The sequence below is a fragment of the Eleginops maclovinus genome, chromosome 12 (genome assembly GCF_036324505.1).
Source record: "Eleginops maclovinus isolate JMC-PN-2008 ecotype Puerto Natales chromosome 12, JC_Emac_rtc_rv5, whole genome shotgun sequence".
Taxonomy (NCBI): domain Eukaryota; kingdom Metazoa; phylum Chordata; class Actinopteri; order Perciformes; family Eleginopidae; genus Eleginops; species Eleginops maclovinus.
This window is the reverse complement of record NC_086360.1, coordinates 16217747-16234225: the sequence shown is the minus strand read 5'-3', so window position 1 is coordinate 16234225 and position 16479 is coordinate 16217747. Positions and strand designations below refer to the sequence as shown.

At 38.9% G+C, this 16479-nt stretch overlaps 1 protein-coding gene across 1 annotated transcript; it reads right to left on the bottom strand.

Annotated features, from left to right (window-relative positions):
• Positions 1-1495: 1495 nt before the first annotated feature.
• On the bottom strand, positions 1496-14931 carry LOC134874118 (excitatory amino acid transporter 1-like). Its single transcript, XM_063898126.1, is given in 11 exon segments — positions 1496-3449; positions 4315-4449; positions 4757-4951; positions 5379-5395; positions 5397-5613; positions 5698-5963; positions 6506-6548; positions 6712-6916; positions 11865-12002; positions 14050-14337; positions 14792-14931. Coding segments are annotated over 10 exon segments (1608 nt in total). The 5' UTR covers positions 14234-14337; positions 14792-14931; the 3' UTR covers positions 1496-3241.
• Between the last annotated feature and the right edge of the window lie 1548 nt (positions 14932-16479).

The following is a 16479-nucleotide window of genomic DNA, read 5'->3' as shown; positions in this document are numbered from 1 at the left end:
TCTTACACTGCCTTGCTTTAGAAGTTTCTAAACTGTGAAGTGCTACACAAGAAATGTGTTTTTATGCTTTAATCTTAGGTTTTGTTTTTTATTCTCTTTTATGATTTCAAATATTAATCACTTAACCCATGGCACACTGTAAACTGCATGTCTTTTTTTGTTACTGCACCTGCTTTGCAATAAAAAAAGAGAGAACTTTACCATATCTGGTGGCCTACATTTACTTTAAAAGTGCTAATTAAATTGAGCACAAGTGGCCATGGAATTACCCCAGAAAATCTACTTAATTTCTTTCTACATCAAAATGTTTCTTCTTTAATGCTTTAAAGTATACCTTACTAATATTTTTGATGTTAGCAATTATTTAAAATATAGTACACTACACTAATGCAAGGCCTTTCATTACAATCGTCTAAAGCTAAGTAACAAGTAACTTGCTGTCTTATAAATGTAATGGAACTTAATGCAGGGCAGCTAGTATATAAAGTGGACAATTCTTGAATTAATGTCCAAATGTGTTCACAATTACACGCTCATCTTGCAGAATGGTTCATATGACATCAATAAGGAATCATTTACAATGTTTACATATTTGGGAATACAATTTAAATTAAATCAACGGATAGATGAGAATTTACACATAAAATGAAGGGATTTGAATATAAATTGATAAAATATCAAAAAATGTGCAAACAGCAAGATAAATTGTGTTGATGTGTAAAACATGACACAAGTGCTTAGTCTGCTCAATGCGAAAGAGATATCCTGACATTTTGTAGGAGATCAAATCACTGTTTGACCTCAAGGGGTCAGCGTCAACCTTTGGGAAATATGACGAATACAGTCTTCTTAAAAATAGTGATGTGTTTTTTTAAGGAAACTGTAGATAAATAATCCTGGTTTAAAGTTCTAGCCAGGAAAATCAGGGTTGGTTGAGGTAAATGAAAACACCTCCAGTACCAACAACCATGAATAACCTTAACCAAGATACAGCCTCATCTACAACTGTTCAGTGTCTGTTCAATAATGCTGGACAGCTCGTATGAATTTTGCTAATTAACAGGCAGTTATTGCCTCATCCCTTTTAACAGGAATGCCCAAACAACTTAGGTAAAGACAAATCAATTGTATGTGTAGACTTAGGAAACTTACAATCCGTACAGCATATAACACCCTCCAGACCCTTGATTCATAAAAACTCTCCAAAGACTATAACAGGATAAAAAAGTAAGAAATCTCAAAAAAGCAACAGAGGATGGTTTTTCCTCTGCATGGTTGGACACACATGCAATAGATGAGTACATAATAAAATATGACAAAATTATAAATGTTAACATAGGTCTGTCTAAGTCATCCGGGAGGAGTCCAATAAACGATTGAATAGAAATTAAACGTTAAATAGTTAAATACATCTAATCAATGACACAAACGAAGGCTAATTTTAGAATAAACATTTCTTTCAGATAGTTATTATAATAATGATAAGGATACAGAAACTGATTAACATTTTATTGATAAAAATCCATGCAAGATAGAGCTACGAATATTGTTCAAATGTGTGTGTGTGTGTGTGTGTGTGTGTGTGTGTGTGTGTGTGTGTGTGTGTGTGTGTGTGTGTGTGTGTGTGTGTGTGTGTGTGTGCGTGTGTGCGTACGTGCGTGTGTGCGTGTGTGCGTACGTGCGTGTGTGCTGTCTGTTTGCAGGCACATATGAGTTCATGTGTGAAACATTCCTATCAAAAGAGACAACAGCAACTGTAAACAAATTAACTATTTCATTTCCTCAAGTTCGTACAGGTAACATAACATTTGGTCCTTTAAATCAGCAGTTTTGCTTTTGTAAAAGGAACTAGAGGTATTGTTAGTTTTGATTTTTAAGTTTCATAAGACCATTGTAACAACATCTTTACATACACAATCTTCAAGTAACCTTTTACAATTTGAATCTACAATTAATGTACATGTGTATCTACATTTCTCTATACAGGCACAGTATATTCAAAGTAATCTTCTATACAAAGCAAAGATTATATAAATGTTGCATTTTTAAGCCTAAAAGTTAGCTACAGAAAGATAAGAAAATAACTAAAATGTGTTACTTTTCAACATGCTTTCATATTTAAACAAATGAAACAAAACTGAAATAAAATCAGATTTAGTAATCTAAAGAGTCTGATTTGAGAAAAAGTATTAGAAAAATACATATTCAGCCTACTGAACACCATGTTTACTAATTTAATACAAAACAATATTTCGTACTGACATGTGAAAGTTTCAACAAAATAATTTTGAGTAAATTCCCACTTTATAGGGTCAACATTATAGTTTCAATAATAATTTTAAAAAAACACTATGTTCCTATTTAAGCACTACTGTTAATATTCGGTTAGCAATATCTTTCTTGGGCATAGGCAGGTATGATTTCATGAAAATACCCAAATTTGAAAATATTTTTTGGTGTTTTTTTTTTTTGGTTGATATCTTGAACTGTAATTTGATTTGATAACAGATTAAATTCTCAGTTGAGCAAAGTAACAGGTGAAAACACGGCTAAGTGATTGTGGTTTGTCAGTCATCATGATTGAAATGATTAATTTGAGCAGTATGTGTCACAAGAAGGGGCTGGATAGTTGTCAAAATATTCTGAAAGCTGTAACAATTCCTGTGTTGGACAGGTATTGCTGTGTTAGGTTAAATTACATAATTCCTTCGCCAAATCATTGAAAATAAAGCCACTAATGTCTATACAGAAGTTCGCAAATAAGCAGCCCTTTCCCCCAAAAAAGTTGGTCTGGTCACCCTAGTGTATGTGCATGGTATCAAACACATCAGTCTCCAAACAGATTTTTACAACCATTTCACCTACATACAACACCACTCACACAAAACAAAAGTGACAACTTTAAAGCCAGAAAAAAATAAAGTATGGGCCGTAATCTTCCCAGCAGTACTGGCCTCTAGTGGGGAAGATCAATCATCACAGTTCTGAGAGGAGTTGGATATGGCATGCAGGCCACAGAGCAACAAGCTCAAGAGTAATTCATTATTGCTGCAATAGTAAATAGCTGCCATCCTATGGCAGAAACACATGGTACTCTTAGAAAACACCATAGTACAAACTTTAAAAAAAAAAAAAAACAAAGCAACAGTGAACCATCTGTCTGGGAAGCTCACACAACTCATCTTGGTTGAAATATATTCTAGCTGTCGATCAATTTAATGTAAGCGACCCGAACAAAAACCTACATCTTGGTCTCGCTGTTAGCAGGCCTCTCATTCTCATACTCATTCTCCTGGCAGATGAGCTGGTATGGCTTCTTGTCTGCCTCCTCCACCACCGAGTTTCCCACCTCAGGGTCCTTCTTTTGCAACTCATGGCGAGAAAGGTGCTCCACTATACCTGCACCGATGGAGTCTCCAAGGACGTTGGTCATGGTGCGCAGTCGATCCCTGAGGAAAGACAGAGAACAGGTTAAGACAGGTGGCAAGGAGAAGACAAGAAACGACAGGATGAAACAAGAGGAATCATGTCATAACAAGATGAAACGAGACACATCAAGATGAAACATGAAACAAAAAGAAGACAAAACGCCTAAGGAAGACAATCAGTTTGAAATATTAAACAATTTATTTTGGATGTAAAAAAATGTAATCCATGTGTCTGTTATTGTGTGTGCATAAAAAAAGCTATGATGAGTAAACTGGAGGCATAGTTTTAATCGCTCCAGGCAATATTGAAACCACATGAAGCACACAGGCATGGATAAGAGGAAGTTGGGCTTTGCACTGGGTTTGGACCCCGACTGAATAAAAACAGATGGATTGGGGGACGAGGAATGTGAAGGGAGTGTCTCTGCAAGCTCTTCTATAATCCCCTTATAGTGTAGAGCAAACCAATTTGATCCCTTTTTACCCCCTAAAATCCCCCTGGCAGGAGTGTAATTGAACTCATACTGCACCATTATTGAACTACAGTAAGAGAGTTTCGCAATTACACTGCTCATGTGCAATATGAAAATGGTATTATGTATTATTGTTTAGTGCTAGTGCGTTTATATGTATGTTCAGATACTTCACTGTACCTTTGCTGTTACCCCGTGAATGTCCTCGTTATAGAAAGGATAAATGATTTCATTTTCCTGATGTCAACTCAACTCTCTTAACTAACGTCTCTTTTATAAATCGCATTTCCAGTTTCTATAAAATTCTGACCAAAATTAGGATAAATTGAGGAACTTTTTTTAATTAATAAATTCATTTAAAATGTTGTTTTTTTCTGTTCATTTTCCTTGGATGCTCTATAACAGAAACTTACAAGAACCAATCGACAGCGATGATGAGCGAAATGTCGTCAGTGGGCAGGCCTACAGACGTTAGCACTATCACCATGGTGACCAGTCCTGCCTGAGGGATTCCAGCTGCTCCAATACTCGCAGCTGTGGCTGTGATACTGTAGGAAAAAAAGCGGACAAAAATGTTTTAATTGTCATTCATTTTCATTGCAACTTTGACAGGCAGGTCCTTTTATTGAATTCCAAACCACTCCTTGGTATTATAATTGAGAGGGTCACTCATAATTCATTCATTTAGCCAGAATCCTATCTGCCAAAATAGCTGCAACATGTGGTTTTGAGGCTTTGTGATGCTTCATTTGGTTAAGCAATATTTATTTACTTAACTTGAATTGAATGAATTACAGTATTAATTTTTGTTTAATTAGCATAGATTGTAATGCAAGTGTACTGTATATTACTTACCTGATGGTGAGAATTTGTCCAAAATCAAGGTTATAATTATTGACCTGAGCAATAAAGATGGCAGCCAGGGCTTCATACAGAGCTGTTCCATCCATGTTTATGGTAGCGCCGACAGGGAGCACAAAACGAGTCACACGCTTGTCCACCTTGTTGTTTTCCTCCAGGCATTTAAAAGTAATGGGCAATGTGGCAGAGCTTAGGAAGGATAGAGGGAGAGGATGGATAAAAAAAAATATTGTGAAAAATCAACCACCACTTACATTACTCTGAATCGGACCACATGTGGGCTTAAGTATTCAGGGAGGCTGACCAAATACTGAAGTCTGAAACCACACATTCAGTAATAATATAACAAAGCAACTATTGCAGTTTTTAATTGTATCATATGAAGAAAATCTAAAATACATTATTAGAGTATTTTTGGGGCAATTCAGATGTTATCTCTGAGATATCTTCTATCTCTATTTTTCTTTTTTGTTTGTATAGTTTTCTTAACTGTTTCTCAAGCAGTATTGAAGTATTACATAGTATATAGGAAACTTATAATACATTCTACCTTGACCTTTCTTATCAGTCTGTGGATTTTTTAGTTGGTCTTAAGTTATATAACACAACAACATACCTTGAGGATGTTCCCAAGGGCGGTGATGAGTGCCTGCAGCAGGCCGCCGATGAAAACAAAGGGGTTTTTCCTGGTGATGAGGAAGTAAAGGGTTGGCAGGACGAAGAGGCCGTGAATGAGCAGGCCACAAATGACCGTCACAGTGTACATCCCCAGCTGTCCACCCATAGATGTGATGTCATCCATCTCCACGATCTTACCAGCGATCAGGAACAGGATACCGATGGGGGCATACCTGAGGATCGATAAGTAATGTTGTGAACTTTTTCATCCAGATACAGCACTTAATTCAACGTTAGCCTTATCCATCCCTCCTTACCACATGATTATGGCAACCAGCCTCATGATGGCTTCATTAAGACAGTCAAAGAAGTCCTTGAGGGGCTGCCCCTGCTCCCCCATGCTGCTGATGATCAGACCGAAGCAGATAGAGAACACAACCAAGCCAAGAGCATTGACTCCATTGACCGCTCCAGGCACAGGGATCATCTCCTCCTGCGTCACCTCGCTACCATTAAGTGTGAATATGGTGTCGTTCACAATCATTTTCACATGGACTACTCTTTTGGCATACTGTGTCTTGAACTGCAAAGACAAATGGGTTAAAAAGTGATTAATCCTGTTGCAACAATATGTATGTACATGCCTCTATCCAAGAACAATATTTAACTTTTTAAAGATATCTAGCTTGTTGAATATTATGAAAACATGTCCCAAATGTAAATTACATTTAAATTATTTACACTAAAATGGATCTGATTATAGATACTTGTTTGTGCTTTGAACTTTATTATTGTGTACAGAAAATGTCACAATACCATTATTGTACCTCTGCCTAGAATGTGTTTAATTAAGGAGGTGGAAGTTGCCTTAGTTAGCAACTCAGCTGTGTAAACATGCAGTACTGGACATGTGATGTTTATTAATAATGATGGGAACTTCAGATTTAGTTTCTAATTTCCAGTGTAAAAGAAATCTCCAGAAGGTAGTTGAATGTTCACATGAATAACAATGGCATTACCCTGTACCTGAGAGGCTTTAATCACAGCAAGATGTTTACTTTAATGTGCTTAATCATTATGTAACTGCAGGATAAAGATAGAGAAAGGATGCGGTGCGAGGGTTACCTGCTTGGTGCAAGCCTCCACAAGGTTGGGAGGAAACATGTTTCTAGAGAAAAGAAACAAATAGGTACATTTTTATTACGATTAACAAATTACAAACAGACTTAAACAAAAAAATGCAATATATTAACCCATTGGTCCCAAATAAGTGTACCAGAGCTCTCTTCTGAGTGTGTTTTGTTGTTAAAAATGTATAAATATGTGTGTACCTGATCAAGTCCAGGAAGGCGTCAGCAGGGCTGACCTGCTCAATCTGCTGCTGGTTGGTGAACTCATCCTTTGATCCTTGTCCAGGATGAATGATGAGCACCATGACGATACCAATGAACACAGCAATAACAGTGGTGGTGGTGTAGTACACAACTGCCCGCATACCCATTTTCCCAGAAGCACGGCCGTCCAGAGCTGCCATACCTGAGAAGGACATCATCTACATTAATGTATATCAGTTAAAAAGGTTGTATAGAGTTTCTCGTTATCCATTGGTAGCTGTACTCATTGTGAGATTTATGGAAGGACTTTCAAGTAAGTGTGTGTTTCAAAAAGAATATAATCATATCAAAGTTCAATTACTGTCATAAGAAATACTACACCTTCGGCATATGGAAAAAAAAGTCCCTTCCATCCTTTAGTCATGCTGCCTTGTGACCTTACAGTTTGCACAGATGTGTCACTAACTTGTGTCACTAAGAGATTGCAGTTTGTCTGGGAAAAGGTGCTGTGATTATAGGTGGAATACACCCATCCGTATATTATCTGTCATAATATCTGTGAAAACAAAGAGCAGCGGGGAACACAATCTGGCTCTGACCTTTACTGGAAAACAACACCTACTGTGCAACACCCAGGAGGAGATCTAATATACATTATTCAACTTCAAATACAGATTCAATATTATTGCTGCAGGGAGAAACTCATTTTGATTTTGTGCTTTTGATAGTTCGGCAAAAAGCTTCAACCTGTAGTAGGGAGTATGTAACATGTAACAGTGTTGTATGTCTCCTAGTGAGACATTAGATTGTTGTGAACACAGCGTCTGTCAGTTACAGATTAACAGTCTGAGCTCAATTTAATATTTGCGAGAGCACACAGACTGCCAAAAGTCTTGCAACATGATCAAGTTTCAAGGGAGTATTTTGCTCCCTGTTACAGTATGTTGAGTAATCACTCCTGCAGGGAAGGCTGGAAGCTATCTAATTATGTGTAACCATAAATATGTGGTAAATTGTATTTGACTGGAAAGCCAGAAATCAATTTTGGGTTGCTTGAGAAATAGTTTCCATAAAGCTGGTTTTCAGTTAAGTGTTGATAAATCACAACTGGAGGAAGAAAAGTTTAACAAGAGCCAGAGTAGAGTTTGTGGACGTCACAGAGCCTGGAGGCTAAACTGTCATCCACAGCTCTAAAAGCATTAAACAGGTCAGGATGATGATGGTAAAAAGAAAGGAAGCCATTCAGAAAACTGGATTTAGAAAGGGACAAGCTGCCTCAACAGACTTGACTTTTTATTTTCAAAGTGTCAGTTCCTATTATGGTCATTATCTTCATTCAGCGCTGTACGAGGCAAAGCAGGCTTGTGGGATGGAAAATATATGTGTTCCTTTCATATGTTGCACTTTCGCATTGTATGTGTTCGTGTGTTTGTGTGTGTGTGTGTGTGTGTGTGTGTGTGTGTGTGTGTGTGTGTGTGTGTGTGTGTGTGTGTGTGTGTGTGTAACTACCTACTGCCCCTGCTTTGGCCCTCTCCTTTCCTCATCTCAACACGCCCACGACTAAAGCTTTTATCCAATTCTGTTTGATCCCCTTTCCCCCCCTCCTCATCCTTCCCTCCCTCATTTTCTTCTCCCAAATTCTTTACCTCCTCCCTGTACCACCCCTCCATCCGCACCTTTTGTTTCAGGGTGCCCCCTGGTTTCCCTCCCCTCTTGCCCCCACATCTTTATCTCCTTTCTCTCTTTTCCTTGCACACTGATCTTATTGCTGCAATCCTTTCATTGCCACCCGTTTCCTCCCCCCACCCCTAGTTCTCTGTCCTGCTCTCCTACAATTTCTTTGCTGACAGCCCTGGGAAAACTTGTTGACTTAGTCAGCTCTGCACGCACACAATGATCCCCAGCCTGTTGTCCAGGCAACAACGGACGCAGCCTCACCAATTTCATCCTCTCAAAGGAACAAAAGAACCGAGTATGAAGGAGATCGAGGAGAATGACTTTCTTTCTCATATGGGGAATGTTCATCAAAGACAAAAGTAGGCCTACTTTAAAGGGGGTATAGCTGGGTTTGACCAGAGGACAACTAACATCCACTGACGATAGGCAAAGACTGACTCAACGGTTCTAGCAAGACTTTAGCTAAAGGCCTGAAGTCAGAAAATATCTCTGCACAAAATGAATTGATTTTGATAATTGATTTTTATTGGTTTCTCCCTTTCAAATTTCTCATTTGTGTCTTGTATGTTATACTATTCGTAATGTCTTGCAGTGATGAATGGACCAAATGCGTCCCCTGCTTCTTATGTAATTTGACACCCTCTAAGTTAAGGATTATATTGATGATGTTTTTATGTATGGTGAATCATTTAAAAAACAATACAGCCACAGTGCTTTTAACATAACCATTAACTTTTTTCATCACTTAACTTCCAATTTTATGTTGCTGCCTATATTTAATTAGTCTTACTCACAGAGTATCTATCCAGTTATTTATTTTAACCCTTGGCCTTCTCTTGACTTCAGCTCTTACAGAAATGCCTGAAGACAACATGGATTTGACGGCCAACGCATTGAGCCGTTTATCTGAAGGCTCTCATACATTTTTATCCTTGGTTCCCCTGCCTGTCTGTCCTCTAATCCTGCTTTCCTTCATTTTCTACTTTGCGGGGCCCCTTTTTCCCAATTTCCCAATTCAGTCTCAGTTGCAAGTTTCTTTTAACTGAGACAACCCATTTCACACAGAGGCACAATTCAGCCAGGAGTGGGACACTCGGTTTACACAGGGGGCCTCTTTTTTGCAGCAAAGAAGTCAAAGAAACTTAGCTCTGATGTTCTTTTCTCCAAAAATATGTTATTTTCAAAGATGTGCTCTGGCGTGTAAATCGATCAAAGCTCTAGAACTAGAGCTTCATTATGCTGTAGGATATTGGTTCCTGTTGGAAAGATGGTGAATCCAACCTTTATTTGGGGTTTAAAACACTGACAAACATACAGCTGACGTTTTTAAACTCTCTTCAAGATCAAGAGTTGCTTTTTTTCTCCAAGGTCACCTAAAATGTCTCATATTACTTTCAAACTGAGGTCACAGCTTAAGCGGAAATTCAAAAATCATTGGGAAAAAAAGTGAACCTAAAATGAATGGTGAGTAAAACAGCTGTGTTGCAGGTGTTGAAAAAAATGTATAGCATTTAAAAAAAAAAAAGTCTTCTGATTATTGCTTTAAAAGTCAAAATAACTTCAAGATAGTGAGTTGCAATGTGTCAGCATATGCAGGTGTGTGTGTGAGTGAGTGAGTAGTGAGTGAGTGAGTGAGTGAGTGAGTGAGTGAGTGAGTGAGTGAGTGAGTGAGTGAGTGAGTGAGTGAGTGAGTGAGTGAGTGAGTGAGTGAGTGAGTGAGTGAGTGAGTGAGTGAGTGAGTGAGTGTGTGTGTGTGTGTGTGTGTGTGTGTGTGTGTGTGTGTGTGTGTGTGTGTGTGTGTGTGTGTGTTTGTGTGTTTGTTGGTTTTGGTGAAACAGTTACTTTTTACGGTCACAGTCACACAACGCTTTTTTCTAAAGGTTAGCAAGCGACCTTGGAAGATATTGAAACAAGGGTAAGAGTCAGGGTTAGAGTTATTGCAGACAAAATGACGTTGATAAGAGTAAGGTATTTTATCCGGGCAGTGTAGACTATCCAAATCAAGTTGCACAACAAAAGTAGCCTATAAAAACAAATAAATATATATATTTAAAATGTTTTAATGTGAAGTGTGTTATCTGTAATAATATTGTAATTGACTTGTTGTAGTCCTATGAACATTTTATAAAAAATGTTTGATGTGATTTGTTGTATAAAGGCACATCCATTCAGACATGAGAAAGGGGCTGTGTGCGGGATGACTTAACTACAGACCACTCTCTTTGTTGGTGTCCACATGTTCTAGCTGCTGTCATGTGACATGATGTCAGAGGATGCTGATGTTACGCCCTGCTGCAGCACAAAGCAGGTTATTATCAGACAAAGTGTGTTTGTCATCGCTTTAGGAGACGGGCCTGTTGCCCGATCAATCACTGCTCAGGGACTGGAGATTTGGTGTCAGTATATCCCGCCTACATTTGTCAGTCAGTGCTGCTTACGAATGAAAAGTCACATGTTCTATATTTTTATTTCCATAACAAGTAGAGTCTCTACTTATGGATAAACCATTTGCCTTAGGGAGAAATCCTCTCTGTCTGTCTGACTCGCTTTGTGAACCATGTCAACAGTGACAAATTAATTCATTTCATCCCTGGATTGTAACTGAAAGCTTCACTGTTATACAGTATGTTTGTGTTTTGCTCAAACACAGGTCCAAATAGATGTGAGCTACAGAGATCTTTAAGATTTACTGAAACCACAACGTAAACTAGCAGCTAACAGCTCTGAATTGCTTTTCAAATTTACAAAACAAAGCTTGGTTCACTTTGGTTGTGCTTTATTAAGTTTCAAGACAATTACAGCATGGGTCAAGCATGTGATTGCATGAGACCAGTAGTTTAAGTTAAAAACATATCATCCTTTATCTGTCTGTAGCACATGAGGTCATGCCAACATGCACCGCTGTGCCCAAAACCAACAAAGAGGGTTGGCTGAACAAACAGCTGGCTCACTCTGGCACATATTAGGTAAACTACACGTCAGTAAGTGGAGCCACAAAACAACAAACAGCACTGTCACTGGTATTAACTTTATACACAGAAAACACATGCTACCTGCAAAACGTAAACATTAATCCCACATGACTGATCAAAGAATTTGTAAAAACGGATGCATTGATTTACTTCAGACTTCTTGGGGACATTGGTGGGTTTCATCTGGTGAGGTGCTATTCATATATTAGAAGCCAGAAAGACTCAGTTTAAGGAAGTTATTTTAGGATATACACTAAAGGCCTGTGTTGAACAAAAAATAAGTAACACTTCTCTTTGTGTAATGATCTGACAACAATTTGGGAGTTCTGTTGGTAAGCCTTGGGTGTTTGCATTGACACAAGTATGTTGTTAACATCAATGACTCTACTAGTACATCATTTGCATCAGATTGACATGCATGACAAAGTTGGACTTTCAAAGACTTAAAATAAATGTTTGAAGCTTTCAAAAAATAAGAATACCATGACCTGATGTTCATACCTGTGATAAGGCTGGAAACCAGCAGGGGCAACACGAGCATCTGAAGCATTCTCATCAGCAGCTCTCCAGGGAACGAAAAGAACTTCACCTCCCGGTAAGACAGTTTGTAAGGCCGCACGGCAAATCCCAGGATAATGCCTGCAATGATAATAAGATGAAGTCGGAACTTGAAGTTATTTTGTGTCTAGTTGACACCTGTTGTTTACAGTTTTTTTCTATGCTAACACACTAAAATTTCACATAAAGCTCAATTATTTAAAGTGACACTCAAAGAGGAAAACCTCAGCTCAAGTCTCCAAAACTCTTTGCCCTCAATTTTTAATTAATCTTGGAATTTTTTGCAAAACACTGCACACAGTTCTCTAAGTAAGACACAGAAGTCTGTCAGATTCACTTGTGAGCCATTTTCAAAACACTGCCATTAAAAATGCTACACACATGAACCAGTCAACAAACACATGCGCCAAATGACCATATACACAGAACTGCTTTATTCTTGACACAATAAACAGGATTTAAACACTAGAAAAAGACTACACGTATTAACTTTTTACAACAACAATGGATATATGGACATAGCAGTGAGAGGAAGAGGAGTTGTTTTCAGCGTGGAGCGTATGAGCGTCAGCCCTGTGTTCATGCCTCTTCTACAGGCAGTGGGAGAGAGGGGGGATATCCTCTGTGATGGTGGCGAGGTATAGGAACAAAATGAAAATGAAAAGGCTTTTTCTAAAGGTATCTTTTGGCCAGTTGGCCTTTTTTGGAGATACAGACAGAAAGGAAGTCATTACCAGAATTGTCCAGCCAGATCAGGAATCGAATCAGCCTACTAGGCTGAAGTTTCTTTCATACAGGCCACCAGCTCTAACTACTAAAGCTATCTGCCAGCCTGATGAAAGTGTTTTAGATTGAGAACAACAGTGTGTAGTTGGTACAGATCTAGCTTCTTTCCTCCATGTCTGCAGGGAAGATGTTCCTGCTGATGATGACAAGACCTGGCCAGGTGGTCAAATGCAGCCTAAATATTTCTATATTTTTTCATTGTTTACAGTAATGTTGAGCACATTTGTGTTCACACAACTGTAACTGTATGTGCTGTGCATGCATGTTGCGCTTATTTGTTGTGTAGAAAAATAATTAAGGTTTGTTTCAACAGAATATTTCTGCACATATTTCTTCGGTGCAGAATTCTCCCCATACAGAAAAAGCCCATAAAGACGAATATGCTTTAGATTGATCACATCCATGTGTAGTTGGTTGGACAAAAGTTGCAAAAGTTTGGTCTTGGTAAGTGATTATGTAGTTTTGGGTGCAGTGTTTCATTTTGCAAGATATATGAGGTGTTTTGTGCTTTGAGTGTGTGGTTTTGTGAATTGTGTTTAGTGTTTTGAGAAAATGAGCGCTACTTTCAAAAAAAGGCTTTTAGCAATTGAAAAAAAACTGTAATGTAAGCATATTACAGCAAAATCAAGCATATGTATGGGGGGCTGAAACATCGTATTTTAACACAAAGCTGCCTTGGACTCATTTGTTTGTGGCAACAAAATATAGTGGAGTCTGCCTATGGTGCAGGAGAGTTGGGGTTCCGAGGTTCCAGTTTTAAGCATGAGTAACTGATCATTGTTTGGAGGAATTGTATTGTGCAATGATGTGCAGCCTGTCACTTGCTGTGCTCATTTTATTTAACTTGATTAAGCAGTTTATCCCCTGCAGCTCTATCCACCAACAAGGCCCAGGTGGCTGACCCGGCAACCTGAAGGGAACAGCTTCCCCCATGCAACAATCAGGATATGTGTTTGTCATGGCTTGGTGTAATTCTAGCAGGGTTGCAGATGTGTAGGCGTCGGATGGGCCTGGCTTACCTCCTACTGAGACCGACTGAAAAGGTTAATGGCAGCAGGTCAAGGGTCAGCTGCTGGGTCAGATAAAGGCCTGTCTGCTCGGTTCATCTGAGGTCCCTTTATTCTCTCATCCTTCTGAGTTTGTCTCTATTCTATTCCTTCTGTCCTGCTTCAGGCGTGTTGCCTACACCAGATAGATGTAATGAGGAGATAGAACATCTCCTGCCTTTTTCTTTACAAGTGCTAAAACATTCTTCTCCACTAATATTCAGTTTTTAAATCAATGAAATTACCATGCAATGCCTGCACTTGTCTTAATACACAAAGAAAAGATTCCTACTTACCAATGATGACAGCAGCGACGGTAAAGATGACAAAGGCATTTCTCGTAAAGAATCCTATCAAATCATCCTTTGTGATGCTCTCCACTCTCTTCTTGGCCAGCAGTGATCGGGACTGGATCCCGGCCCTGATCTGCTGCAGCCCGTTCCGGGTCCTCTGTGGGTTCTCCCCATTGCTCTGAGTCATAGCTGCCGCTGGGTCTTCAGATGTGTTATAGAAGTGCGGGAACTTGAGTCAAATGTGATGAAGACACCTTAAAGGTGCTGCTGAAACACCTGCTGCTCCTCTTCCTGTTTTTAAAACAAGTCCTTTGGTTTTAGTATTGTTGTGTCCCCTGACCGAAAGGGAAGAGACATTTTGAGAGCTATCATACGATATATTGGTTGACGAAAAAAAAAAAAAGTGAAAGGTAGAGAAACACTTGGTCACACTCTTAGTTAAGTCAGATGACTTCGTATTATTGATCTGCTAAACTCAAAATGCAGCATATAGGGGTCATTAAAGTAGCCTAATAATCATGCATGCAAATGCATGCACCTAGAACACATGTGTTTCATTCACAAAGGCATGCACACTTCCTTATACGTACACTTGAGTCACAACAACACACATGTTGTTACACTTATACTGATTCAAGGTCTCACACACATGCAGATACACATAGTTACAACAGTCAAATGGTAAAATGCATTTGCAGGCAAATTCTAAAATGTGAAAATACTAAAATAGAAGTTGTTTCTCTACCTTTAGACTTGAGCAATACGTTCCTGTGGAGTAATGATTTTTTTCAGAGGTAAAGTTCTGGTTTAAAGCCCGGTAAGTGTGAGAGAGACACAGGAGCTCTTTGGTTGTGAGCTGGCTTGTGTGAGCAACCAGCAATGAAGAGAAAGAGAAGAAAAAGAAGAGAGTGGGGGGGGGGGGGGGGGGGGGGAGACAAGAGAGGAGGGAGCAACAGCGAGATGAGGGAATGAAAGAGCCAGTAAGAGTACGGAGGCGGTGCCGTAGTAGAAGAAAAACTAGTACTCACACAGTGTGGGCTTGTGGAGAGGTGAGGCGGGATCTAAAAAAGTGAGGTAATTTGGAGAAGGGGGCTGCTTTTCAGACAGAGGGGAGTTTGACAAATAATGAGCTTTCCAAGCAGGAAAAAGAGAAAGGACCTTCTTGTTTCTTCTATCCCTTTCAGCCTTCCTTTCAAATATTTTTTCACGCTTGAAAAGTTCAGCCTGATTGGAGATTCCTGTGGAGTGTGAGTCAACTGAAATAAAAGTCCTCAATCAATCACAAAAAAATTGGAAGTGGATTAGCCATTCATACATTTATTCTGGCACAACTCCAATGGACCTACTCATTAATCAATCTGCTCTGTTGACTAGATTGAAGTCCATTACACATTAACATCAGAAAAAGGTAATATTTTTTCCATGAAAAACACTAGAGTCTTTAGTTAGGCGAAGCTAAACAGAACGGGGAAATGTTCTCCAAGTTCCAGTCATACAACTCGTGCTTTGAAACTTTTTGCTATAAACACACAATCTGTTCAAATAGTGATGAGTTTTTTTTTTTTTTTTTAGGAATTTGGCAAACAGTTAGATGTGTGCCATTTAAAAGTAATGATTACTTTACCTCAGGAGACACATTGGTCAAGAAAAACACTCCCACTGAGGATCAACCAAACACTAGCAGGCTGAAGACCGGGAGCAAAATTACGGAATTCAGATTTGGCATGTGTGATGCACATTTATTGAAATGTGTGTGTGTTTTGCATTTGTGGGTGGTTGGCTAATGTGTCTGGGTAAAAAAGTCGGGGACAGAGTAAATTGGAGAGGTGCAGCTGAAGGCATCCTTTCTGACTCATTGCAAGGGAATTTATGTTTGGCATGGATGTGGTTAAATGTTTCAACCGTCAGTCACACACACACACACACACACACACACACACACACACACACACACACACACACACACACACACACACACACACACACACACACACACACACACACACGCACACACACACACACATACACACACAAACTTCCTGCAACATATGAGTTAAGTTAAATTATATAACCTCTGACTTTGGCATGCATCTAGCTACTACTAGAAAATAGAAGTATTTCCAAGAAAAATACCACCGAAATATTCATCCAGGGTTTGCTGTGTGGACATCAGAGCTGTTCCAAGTTCCACTCAAACATATTTACACTGTGTCTGAATGGAATTCAAAGCACCAAATATTTCCATTCAGTATATTGTATAATTGCACAGTTACTCACAACAATCCACAGTTATTGGTTTGGACTGATTCTTGCCTTTGTGTAGAGAAAGATAATTGTTTGCAAAACTTTGGAAGAGATATTGTTTTAAAGTATGGGAAATCTTTTTTTTTGTTTTGCTGTTTTTAGTACTATAGACCCATTGTCTCTGAGGTC